The 12,493-nt window shown below is 53.8% G+C and overlaps 1 protein-coding gene across 1 annotated transcript; it reads right to left on the minus strand.

Moving 5' to 3' along the window:
• Positions 1–5,880: 5,880 nt before the first annotated feature.
• Positions 5,881–8,665, minus strand: LOC116941336 (forkhead box protein B1-like). The gene has a single exon (XM_032952333.2). The coding sequence runs from the start codon at positions 8,031–8,033 to the stop codon at positions 6,966–6,968; it is 1,068 nt and encodes a 355-aa protein (XP_032808224.1). The 5' UTR covers positions 8,034–8,665; the 3' UTR covers positions 5,881–6,965.
• Positions 8,666–12,493: the final 3,828 nt, after the last annotated feature.

Consider the following 12,493-nt stretch of genomic DNA (forward strand, 5'->3'; position numbering starts at 1 on the left):
AACACCCCCATGTCTTCCCCCGTTGTCGGAAGGCGTGTGGTCCGGGCCGTGCCCGCACTCGCGATGAGGAGGAGGAGTCGCGGTCTCTCTCCCCTCGCCCGCGTCGCTGCTGCTGCTGATGAATGCGCGGCGCGGCTCCCCCTGTGTGGCCGAGCTCATGCATTTTAACGAAGGCGTTGGCTGGGAACGGCTCCCACCCAACACACCCCCCACCCCCACACGCACAAAGACAAAGATCCCCCGTATAGCCTTACACAGCCTGTTGGGCCAAGTGCTGTTAGCGAGCACCTATGAAGGCCAGAACGGCGCGAGAGGGGGTGGTGTGGCCACCACGACGGGCTCCAGTGGTGATGTTTTGCACACGCCGCACCAAGTACTCGTTTTAAGGTTGAGTCGACCTAGCGACTCAACCTTATTCGTCACCTATGTTGGCGCTAACCACCAACACAAAGTTATGTACACACATACACACACGTACAAAGACAAAGATCAAGATCCCCCATATAGCCTTAACAGACTGTAGTGGCAAGTGCTGTTAGCGAGAACCTATGAAGGCCGGAACGGCACACGAGGGGGTGGGTGGCCAGCACCACGCCCGACCGTCTTTGTCTCCCTAGTGGAAATGTTTACACACTGCACCAGGTACTCATTTGAGGCTGAGTCGACCTAGGGGAGGCCCCGGACCGGTTAAGATAATCGTCACTGGTGTTGGCCGTGAGTGGGAATCGAATCCGTGTCGCTGGGTTCATAGCGCAGCGCGCTAACCGCTACACTATCGCTCCCCACATACACACACGTACACACATACGTACACACATACACACACACGTACATACATACACACACGTACACACATACACACACATCCACACACGTACACACATACACACACGTACACACATACACACACGTACATACATACACACACGTACACACATACACACGTACACACACAAACACATCTTCTCATAGACATGGAGCGCCATACACAAAAGGACACACATAAACAAATACGCGTATACCGCAAATCCTGACACACGCACACAACTCGACTTACATACTCCCACACACAGACAACCCCACACATACCCATAAATACCGACACACAAACACAAGGACCCTACCCCACTCACACCCCCACGCGCGCAGTGAATGGACGCACGTTCACACACACAGCCACACACCGAGCCAATACACACAACACCATTCATCCCCCAACACACACACGCACCACCAACATCCACTCCATCCGTACAAACCACGCGTCCACGCACACATACATCCACATATACACACACCCACACTCCTCACGCGCAAAAACGCGCACCCACACACAAAGATGAGTATCCCCCGATAGCCTAACAGACTGTTGGGGCAAGTGCTGTTAGCGAGCACCTCTGAAAGCCGGAACGGCACACGAGGGTGTGGGTGACCAGCACCACGCCCATCGCCTTTGTCTACCTACTGGCGATGTTTACACACCGGACCAGACACTCGTTTGAGGCTGAGTTGACCTAGGGGAGGCCCGGGACCGGTTCATATAGTCATCACCAATTTTGGCCGTGAGCGGGAATTTAACTCGGGTCGACGGGTTCGTAGTGGACCGCGTTAACCCGAACACTACCGCGTTAACCCCAACACTACCGCGTTAACCCCAACACTACCGCGCTAACCGCGACACTACCGCTCCCCCGAAACACACACACACACATATATACACACACGCACACCCCCTGGTCCCCTCGCTGCCCCGTGACCCCCCGTACAGTGCACGCGGTGCACAGAAACTACCCCGTCCATGTCCCTGCTAATTAATCTACTCACTGACTCGTTAACTTACGAACTCACTTACAAAGTAACCGACTTACTACCTCATTAATCCACACTACTATCTAACCCACGTGAACCCCCATATATTTTTCTCATCAAGATCCACTTCCTATAGTTTCTATAGTATTGAATGGATAACTATCTGACCTACTAATCAACCTTCCAACAGATCGAATTTCACACTCACGGACGAACCTGCGAACTCCAATTGCAGAGAGGAACCCAACCATCTCACGCCGCACCGCCGCCAGCTGCCAAGCCCAAGACGATCCCCGCGGAGTCCGCTCCGCTTGGGGCTCAGTTGGCAGCAGCGAGCAGCTCTGTTCGGTGTTTATTTGGGGAGCGGTGGTGCAGCGGTTAGCGCATTGCGCTACGAACCCCGTAACCCGAGTTCGATTCCCGCTCACTCCCAATAACAGTGGCGGATATTTGAACTGGTCCTAAGCATCCCCTAGGTCAACTCAGGCTCAATCGACACGAGGGAAAGAAAAAACGACCGGGCGTGGTGCTGACGGCCCATACCGTCGTGTGCCGTGCCGGCCTTCATAGAGGTGCTCGCGAACAGCACTTGCCCCAGAGTCTCTGGGGGGGGGGGGGGGGATATAGGGGATCTTTGTCTCTGTACTATTCTACGCACACACACACACGTGTCATACATTGTAGACGACAGTCCTGAGTGACGTAAAGTTTAATGATGCTCTAGTCGGGTCATAGAGTTGAAACTTAGCACCAATGTAGTCAAGACCCCACAGGTATAACGGGAATAATTTGTAAATCATATTTCGGGCGTGCAGATCACTCATGGGGCCGTGAGTCCTACATTGATTCATGCCGCGTGGTAAACACACGAGTCGCAGTGTCGGCGAACCGAGTAACTTGCCTCCCGTGGCGTGTCTTACGCTAAAGTAGCAACCCCGATGACACCTGTTACCACGTGGTGTGTGGATATAATATACTCACGGGCTGTGTGCGGCAATAATATACACTGTGTGTGCCGAGTACACAGTAAGTACAAACACGATGTGTATATCACATTCGTGCACAATACGTACGCTGGCTGTGTGTATACATACCTATGCATAACACATGCACGTACACATACAGTATTAACATTAATTCACAGCTCTTTGTTAATCCGCTGCTGGATGAAGCCCTCTCCACGCCCTGTCTGTCATGGGGTTGACCATACTTCACCACTCTGGTCAGTTTGGCTTGCCGAAGGGGGCCCAGGACTGATTCATATATCGCTCGCTCACACATATATACACATACATATATACAAATATAAAGATTCCCCGTATAGCCTTAACAGACTTTTGGGGCAAGTGCCGTTAGCCAGAACCTTTGAAGGCCGGCACGTGTATCGAAGGGGTGGGTGGCCAGCACAACGCCCGACTGCCTTTGTCTCCCTAGTGGCGAAGTTTACACACAGCACCAGGTACTCATTTCAGGCTGAATTCACCTCGGGGAGGCCCAGGACCGTTTCAGGTTAATCGTCACTGGTGTTGGCCGTAAGCGGGAATACAACTGGGGCCGCCAGGTTCGGAGCGCAGCGGTTAGCGCGCTGCGCTAGCGCTCCCCACACACGCACATATACTGTATATACACACACGCACATACGTGTGTTTGTGTATTTTCTGACATACACTTACACATATACATACTTGTGCATAGATATATGCATAGTGGCGAGTGCCGGTCGCTTCACTTGCGCTAAGTGCCCGGTGACTCGCGTTCTCGCTCTCACTTGCCCGGCTTACATCAGTGGCGAGTAAAACCTGAACTGGTGCTGCCTCCCCCGCCCTCTATCTTCAGCAACTCGTTCTGACCAGCGTGGTGAAGTATGGTCAAACGACGCCCACGTATTAATATTTACTGTCTCTCACACGTGCAATGCATACGCTGTATGTACATATTTGGCGCCTATACGCATGCATCATACGGTACTGCACGAATGTATATTAGAAGCCTGCACAACATATACGGTAGGACTACGAGGTAAATATTGGTATCACGTATACATCAGTAGTACCATATACATGCATAGTGAGAGTCAAATCGTTATTTCCTGCTTAAGTGAACGTCGAGGGGTTTCTAATCTCCAGGTTACAGCCCTGGGACAGTGGTGGAAAATCCACATTCCATGACACAAGTGGTACTCATGCGAGTATTCTCACACTCATGTACACACGCGTGAAACACAAACGCAGGCCTGTGTATGTGTTACACACACATAAGTATATACTTACCCAGACACATGCATAAACGCGAGTTTGTACACGAGAATCGCATGAGCATTGGCAGTGTGGTGCACGCGTGCCAGGGACGTGACGACCTCGTGACACGCGTGCACGGCATAGTCACGGGCATTTGGACGAAGTTGATTCTCGCGTGTTTTTTTTTCTCGGCATCAGTACCGACGAATCGAGATCTGTGCCAATGCTCCGCTCTCGAGACCTGATGAAGAATTGGCATCAGCATTAGAATTGGCATCAGTTGGTAACGCCCGTCTGTACATATATATTGTATTTATATACTGTACATACGTGTGCATGTAGTTGTGTTGGTATTGTATGTCTGCATATATGTGTGTATGTACACTGTGTATATAGAATATGTATGTATGTGTGCCTGTAAGTGTTCATTTGTATTTGGGGAACGGTAGTGTAGCGGTTAACCTGCTGCGCTACGAACCCGTGACCCGAGTTCGATTCCCCCTCTCGGCCACCAACCCCTGTGACGATGATCTAAATCAGTCCTGGGCCTCCTCTAGGTCGATTAAGCCTCAAATTAGTACCTGGTGTGATGTGTAAACATCGCCATTAGTGAGGCAAAGGCGGCCGGGGCGTGGTTCTGGCCACCCACCCCCTCGTGTGCTGGGCGGGCTTTCATAGGGGCTTGCTAACAGCACTTGTTCTAACAGGCTGTTACGGCTATCCGGCAGGGATCTTTGTATTTGTGTGATCGTATGCCATGTCTAGAGAACACGGGGTGTGTACTCCCTCCTCAGATACTTGGACTCACCGAGTGTCTCCGCCGGCACACTCTCCGGCCGTGCCGAATTCTTCTTCTGTACTCTGCCAGCGAGTGCTCTCTCCGTGGCAATATAATCTGTGTGTACTCTGTGTGTACGCTCCCCGTGTGTACTCCGCGCACGGGACAGATACGAGAAGGAGGCTGATGCCCGCTCGGTTGTTGCGTTATATTTGGGGCGTTGTTGCACCTCACAGGAACTCGTGACACAACGCAGCGATTGTCTCGCTGATGTTTACTGAAGTGGTGTTTTACTAAATTCGTGTTTACTAAAGTCGTGTTTTACTAAAGTTATGTTTACTGATGCCGTGATTATTGAAGTCGTGATGACTGATGTCGTGTTTACTGAAGTGATGCCTGATGTCGTGATGACTGAAGATGTGTTTACTGAAGTCGTGTGTACAGAGTGACTGTAGGCTTGCTATTAATCACGCTCACTTCTTAATAACAATCGCAAGTCATAAAGTGTGTGTGTGGCTATGTGTGTGTACACCGTGCGCACACGCACACAGTGGCGAGCACATACACAGTCGGAGTTGTGCTCTCCGCGTGCGCTCTCGAAATTTCCTCTTCAGTAGAATGCGCCCAGCCCGCGCGAATTCGCATACGTTCCGTCCCGGGCGCTCACCTCGAATAGCAACGTAAATTCGCCTTCCTTCATATATCTGTCTCTCCAAATAAACATATGTTTACACATTCCATCAGCCACACGAGACTTCTGGGAGTGCACAATTTCAGAACAATTTGTTCAACACAAGTAAAACTCTCGACCAGTTGTCTCCAATCATTGTCCCATGAGCAGCAGTCTGGCTTGCCTGAACCAATACTGGAGAGTCACGCTCTCCAAAAGTCGCGAGTGATTATTGTGTCTGATATCGGTGATGAGAATGAAACGGGAAACGAGCGCAGTTTGGTTCTCGCCTCCACGATCATCAACCCCGTGGCTCAGTGGTTGTGGTTGTTTCCGCAACAGCAGCAGCTGTTGTGTGAGAAGGAGACACGGGCCCGGTCGCGCCATGCATGCAGCGGTTGTTTAATAGACTCACGGTACAGCTCAGTGCAGTGCACACACCTCGTCATGTACATCACGCGCGTGCTATGTACACACCTCGTCGTGTCCTGTACACCAGACGCTGTATCACACACGTCGTCACGTCCTGTACAACACACACGTGTAACACACACACCTCGTCACGTGCTGTACACCACACACGTGCAATACACACACCTCGTCACGTCCTGTACACCACACACGTGTAACGCACACACCTCGTCACGTCCTGTACACCACACACGTGTAATGCACACACCTCGTCACGTCCTGTACAACACACACGTGTAACACACACACCTCGTCACGTCCTGTACACCACACACGTGTAACGCACACACCTCGTCACGTCCTGTACACCACACACGTGCAATGCACACACCTCGTCACGTCCTGTACACGTTACACCTTTATTTACAGCAGTCGAGACCTCACGAAGAGGAAGTGGGACTCACGAAAAAAGTGCGTCTGGTTGAATCTCCTACATCTCAATCTCACATTGTACAACTAGCATACTTCAGATAAGATTTACACCAAACATTTGACCTCTTACAATTCACATCTCATAAGTCGCATCTCACATTGTAAATCTCACACCTTATATCTTACAGCCCGACATATTACTTCTCTTCATCTCACAGCCATACAGCTCACATTTTACATTAAACAACTTACGTCTTACACCTCGCATCCTAGACCTCACACCTTAAAGCTCCCATCTCACGTCTCAAAGCCTCTCACCTGACACCTCGCATGTCATGTATCATATTTTACATCAGCTCAGATCGTACACCTCGCGTCGCCCTAGCATCTTTTGCGAAACGGTTTGCCGGCCAAATATCGCTACAGTCAGACGGAGAAATAATAACAATTACAATGGTGTCTGATGAGAGTAGTGATGATGAGGATGGTGGTGGTTGTGGTGATGGTGGTGTTGACGCTTCATGAACCCGCACTCCAAACCCGCGTGTGTTGGGGCGAGGCGAGAGTTCGCGTGTCCCCGTCTCTCGTGTCCCCGTGTCTCGTATCCGCGTGTCCCCGTCTCGCTCCTTCAGTGCACCGACACGGACCGCAGGGCACCCGGGGGGGGACACGACGGGAGGTGCCCGCCGGGCGAGGGGCTCCTGTGCGCGGCGGCGGGAGAGGTCGGGGAACCCGGCCCGGAGGGCCGCGGGGAGGCCCCGGCGAGGAGGAGCGAGGCGGCCACGGGAGCCGGGAGAGGCGGCGGAAGCGCGGGCTTGATGGGCACGGGCACCGCGGGGAGGCCCTGCGCCGCGTGTCCGCACACCAGGGGCGTGATGGGGACTCCGTAGGCGCCGTAGTCGCTGGTTCGCAGGCCCGGCACGGCCACAGGGCCCGCGGTCGCCGCGTCGTGCAGAACCCCCGTGGCGTACATGTGCGGCCACCCCGGGGCCAGCGAGCTCACCACGGGGGCCAGCCCGGCCGCCACAGGGTAGCTGGTGGGCACGGGCTGCACAGCCGCGGAGAGCGCGAGGCCGCCCGCCGCCATCATCGCCTTGTAATCCCGCGCAATGATGTTCTCGATAGCGAACGGATGCTTGAAGCTGGAAGCGGGTGGCAGCCCCATACCGTACGCGGCGGTGGTGAACTGCGGCAGGTGGGCCCCGCTGGCCGCCAGGGACAGACGCAGCTTGGCCGCGTGCTGTTGCTGCTGCTGCTGTTGTTGCTGCTGCTGGTGGTGCGCGTGGTGAGCGTGGTGCGCGTGGTGAGCGTGGTGCTGGAAGTATGGTGAGGGCGCGGGTTCCTTGCCGGCCGAGTGCAGCAGAACCTTGAAGCGCTTGCGCCGTCGCAGGAAGCTGCCGTTCTCGAACATGTCCCCGCACGCCGGGTGCAGGGCCCAGAAGCTGCCCTTGCCGGGCTGGTCGGGTCGCCGGGGTATCTTGATGAAGCAGTCGTTGAAGGAGAGGTTGTGGCGCAGAGAGTTCTGCCAGCGCTGCGTGTTTTCGCGATAGTAGGGGAAGCGCTCCATGATGAATTTGTAGATCTCGCTGAGCGGCAGCATCTTCTCTGCCGAGCTCTGGATGGCCATGGCCGTGAGCGAGATGTACGAGTATGGGGGCTTCTGGTCGCTGTACGTGTTCCGCCCGGGCCTCGGCATCTTCTGGGCGCGCCGGGACGCGGCCCCGCGCGCGTCGAAGTTTCGCCTTGCGCTCGGGAGGAGAGTCGCCGCTCTCCGCGCAGCCGAGAGCCGTGCGTTCCCCCGCTCCCTCCCCTCTACTCCGCTTCTCCCCCCTCTCTCTCTCCCGCTCTCTCGGGATTCGAGTGAAAGTTCCTCTACGGTGCGAACGGCGGCGACAGAGGGAGACGACGCGGAACACGGCGGGGACTCGATGTCGCTTCCTCTCACGATGTTTTGGATCGCCTCTGTGGACTCAGTTCTCTGCTCTGGACAGTATAGACCAGAACCTCGAGACTGCGCTGTATGGACTGCATAGACTGCCTGGACTCTTGACGCGATCCTCTAGACAGAGCTGGGTGCCTCGTAGGAAGCGCGGGGCGCGTCCGCCTCTCCGCGTCTCTGACGTTCGCGAGTCGCGCTCACCCCCGGAGTGGCTTCATTAATGTTTCCTCACTCCATAATCACATGACAATGGCCCCGCGAAGGCCTCATCTGGGTTCATTTGCACCTTTTTCACTCGGACACCTTGGGCCAATCGGCTGCATCGCAACGCGCGGAGGGCGGAGCGCAGGACAATAGAGGGGGGCGCGCGAGGTTGGGGGCGTTGCGGGGGGGGGGGTACGCACGGCCCTGCACCCACACCCCTCGTCTTACCCCCCCCTTTCTAAACCCCTCCCCCCATCATCCTGCGCTCCCCAATCTGTAAGGCGCGCTCCGGGACACTGGAACACGGGACATGGGAATGCGGGACACGGGGACACGGAGATAGGAGGCACGGGGCATGGGTATGCAGGACACGGGAGACACCAAAGACTTTGGAATGCGAGACAACGGGGAACACGACAGACTGTGAGACAAGGGAAACACTGAGATACGCGTAACTCTACAAGGGACATTGGGACACGGGTAACCCAATGACACGCAAAACATGTTATCGGAGACACGGGAGACGTGGGGGGCACGGGACGCGGGAGACGTCGGGAATGTATGGACACGGAAGACACTGGAAACTCGACGATACGGGCGACGCAGGGAGACACGAGAGGAGATTCACGAGTCTCGTGGTGGCTCGGCACCGTCAACGAGACCCGTGAAACCGCGCGCCTCGCGCCCCGTGGCACTGAGCACTGATGCCCCATGTCTGTGTGAACGGCTCTGTACATGCGCGCGTGTAGGTGTGGAGAGCGGTAGTGTCGTTATCAGCACGCTGCGCTATGAATCCCGCCACCCGAGTTCGATTCCCGCTCATGGACAACACCAGTGACGATTATTTGAACAGACGCTGGGCCTCCTCTAGGTGGACTCAGCCTCAAATGAGTACCTGGTGCGGTGTATTTTAACATCGCCACTAGGGAGACAAATGCGGTCGGGCGTGGTGCTGGCCACCCACCCACTCGTGTATCGTTCCGGCCTTCATAGGTGCTCGCTAACAGCACTTGCCCCAACAGTCTGGTCAGGCTATACGGGGGGTCTTTGTGTAGGGTAGCGGTTAGCGCGCTGCGATACGAACCCGGCGACCCGAGTTCCATTCTCGCTCACGGCCAGTAACGATTATTTGAACCGGTCCTGGACCTCCCCTAGGTCAACTCAGCCTCAACTCGGCCTTTATAGGTGCTCGCTCACTTACCGCAGTAGTCTGTATTTACGTGTGTGTATAACGGTAGTGTAGCGGTTAGCGTGCTTCACTACGAACCTGGTGAATCCCGTTCACGATCAACACCGTTGTGTTGAACCGGACCTCCCCTAGGTCTATTCAGCCTCAAATCAGTTCCTGGAGCGTTGTGCAAAACATCGTCGCTGGGAAGACAAAGGCGGCATGGGGGTGGTACTGGCCACCCACCCCCTCGTGTGCCGTACCGGCCTTCATAGGTGTTTGCTGACAGCACTTGCCCCAACAGTCTGTTAAGGCTATAGGGGGAATCTTTGTCTTTGTATATATGTAACCACGCGGTATTTAATATGTGCGTGTGTGCTTAGCGCACTGTGTTACGAACCCGGCGAACCAAGTTCGATTCCTGCTTATAACCAATAACAGTGGAAAATATTTGAACCGGTCCTTGGCCTCCATAGATTGACTCTGCCTTAAATGAATACCTGGTGCCGTGTCAAAAAGAACAGCATTGGCGAGACGAAAACGTGCGGACGTGGGGTTGGTCACGCACCACCTTGTGTCCCGTTCTAGCCTTATTAGGTGCTTGGAAACATCACGTAACCCACTAGTCTGTTAAGGCTCTGTTGGAGATCTTTGTGTGCGCGTGGCAGGGCATGAAAGTCAGGTAGCCGGGTTTGTTGCGCAGTGCACTGACCATTACGCTGTTCCCCATACACATGTACGTGTTTGTCTGCGTGTGAATGTGTCTAGATATATCTGTGTGCGTGTGCATGTGTGTGTAGCGGTAGCTTAGAGGTTAGGGCGCTGTGCGTAGGAACCCGGGGACTCCAGTATGATTATCTGAACCGGTCCTGGGTCTCTCCTCAACTCAATTTAAAATTAGTTCCTGAGACTAAGACGGCATGGCGTGGTGTTAGCCGCCTACCTGTTCGTTCGCCGTGACGGCCTTAACAGATGCTCGCTAACAACACGTGACGGCCTTAGCAGATGCTCGCTAACAACACGTGACGGCCTTAACAGGTGCTCGCTAACTTAACGGCCTTAACAGATGCTCGCTAACAACACTTGTTCCAACAAAGAGGTATATGGGAGATCTTTGTCAGTGCACATTTCGTTATCTTCTTTCGTATGCCAGTATTTTCTGGAGATAAATACCAATATCGAGGTCTGCTCGCCACGAAAGGGGCCCAGGAGAGAGTTCGCGTAGTAATGCTGTTCCTCCGTTTACTGTATTGCGAGTATATTTGTGTGTTCTGTGCGTGTCACTAGTTCGTCCTACGAACCCGACCACCTGAATTTGATTCTCGCACTCCTCAGCCTTACCTGAGTACCTGAGGCAGTGTAAAGATGAGCACATGAAAGACAAAGGCAGGCACGGTGTGCGTGGCGCGGGGATGGGAAGACTGGGGGTCCGCCTGTGTGCGTAAGACAAAGATCCCCCGTGTAGCCTTAACAGACTGTTGGGACAAGTGCTGTTAGCGAGCAACGCCTATGAAGGCTATCACGGCACACGAATGGGTGGTCAGCACCACGTCCGGTCGCCTTTATCTCCCCAGTACGAATGTTTGCACACCTCACTAGATACTAATTTGAGGCTGAGTCAACCTAGGGGAGGCCCAGGATAGTCGTCACTGGTGTTGGCCGTGAGCGAGAATCGAACCCGGGTTGCCGGGTACGCTACACTACCTCTCCTCGGAGAGGCCGAGTCGACCTAGGAGAGGCCCACACCCACACGACCGCAGGTGACAGGAACGCACAGCGCTTCACACGAGCACTCGTCCCAGGTCGTACGCACGCGTATAGACATGCAGTATAGAGCTACGAGAAGCAACTCTTAGACACACTGTGCACACCCTTACACACGTATACACACCACACTTATACAGGCGCATTCAACATACTCATGCATTTGTACACAAATTCACACGCATATTCTCTGACGCTTACGTGTTTATTAATGTGTGTGGCCTGTATATCTGTGTACGTATAGGTGTGTGTATGTACAGTATATATCAACGGGTCCGGCAAGAGCTAGAAAAGAGATGGGCTGCTGTGGTACAAAATGATGTGGAGCTGAGTGGACTGTCCGATGTCCTGTACCAGCGGTGTCAAGATCGGTCTCTGTGGAGGGGGCTCGTGAAGGAAGCCACTGGGCAATTGGAAGCAGTCGCCCTCCAGCAACAAAGGAGGGCGGAAGAACGACGCTCAAAACGATAAGCGGAGCACCAGGCGGATAAAATGCAGCAAGCCGGCACAGTGGGGAGCACAGGTGGTATATTCCTCAGTCATCTGAGTTAATCCAAAACACCTAGGTCTGTCCCGTTACCTACAAACGAACCTTCGACACTTCACGTGGGTTCAAGGTGAACCTAGCCTGGCACAAGCGCCGGCGCAAGCGTTACGTGTGTACACGAGAGTGTGCGTAGTGGGGAGCGGCATTTTAGCGCTGCGCTACAAATCCGTCGACCGCTGCGCTACAAATCCGTCGACCGCTCATGAACAGCGAATATCGAACCGTTGCTGGGCCTCCCCGAGCCTTAAAAACGAGTATCTGGTGAATTACGTAACAATCAAGACTGGGGGGACAAATGCGACCTGGTGTGGTGTTGGCCACACAACCCCCATGTGTGCTGTTCTGGCTTTCATAGGTGCTCGATAATAGCACATGCACCAACAGTTATAAGGGGATATTTGTATTTAAGTGGTAAGCGTATACGTGTTATGTATTTATGTATATGTGTGGTGCATTATGTATGTGTGGTTTGCAGTGTGCGTGTGTATTTTTTATGAGTATTTTTGTGTATTTTTACAACGATGAAATATTTAT

The sequence above is a fragment of the Petromyzon marinus genome, chromosome 1, assembly GCF_048934315.1.
Source record: "Petromyzon marinus isolate PM22_M1 ecotype Great Lakes invasive population chromosome 1, UKy_Petmar_22M1.pri1.0, whole genome shotgun sequence".
Taxonomy (NCBI): Eukaryota; Metazoa; Chordata; class Hyperoartia; order Petromyzontiformes; family Petromyzontidae; genus Petromyzon; species Petromyzon marinus.

Excerpts from the sequence above, each read along its gene's own strand:
- LOC116941336 (XM_032952333.2), bottom strand. The coding sequence starts at position 8,033 with ATGCCGAGGCCCGGGCGGAACACGTACAGCGACCAGAAGCCCCCATAC.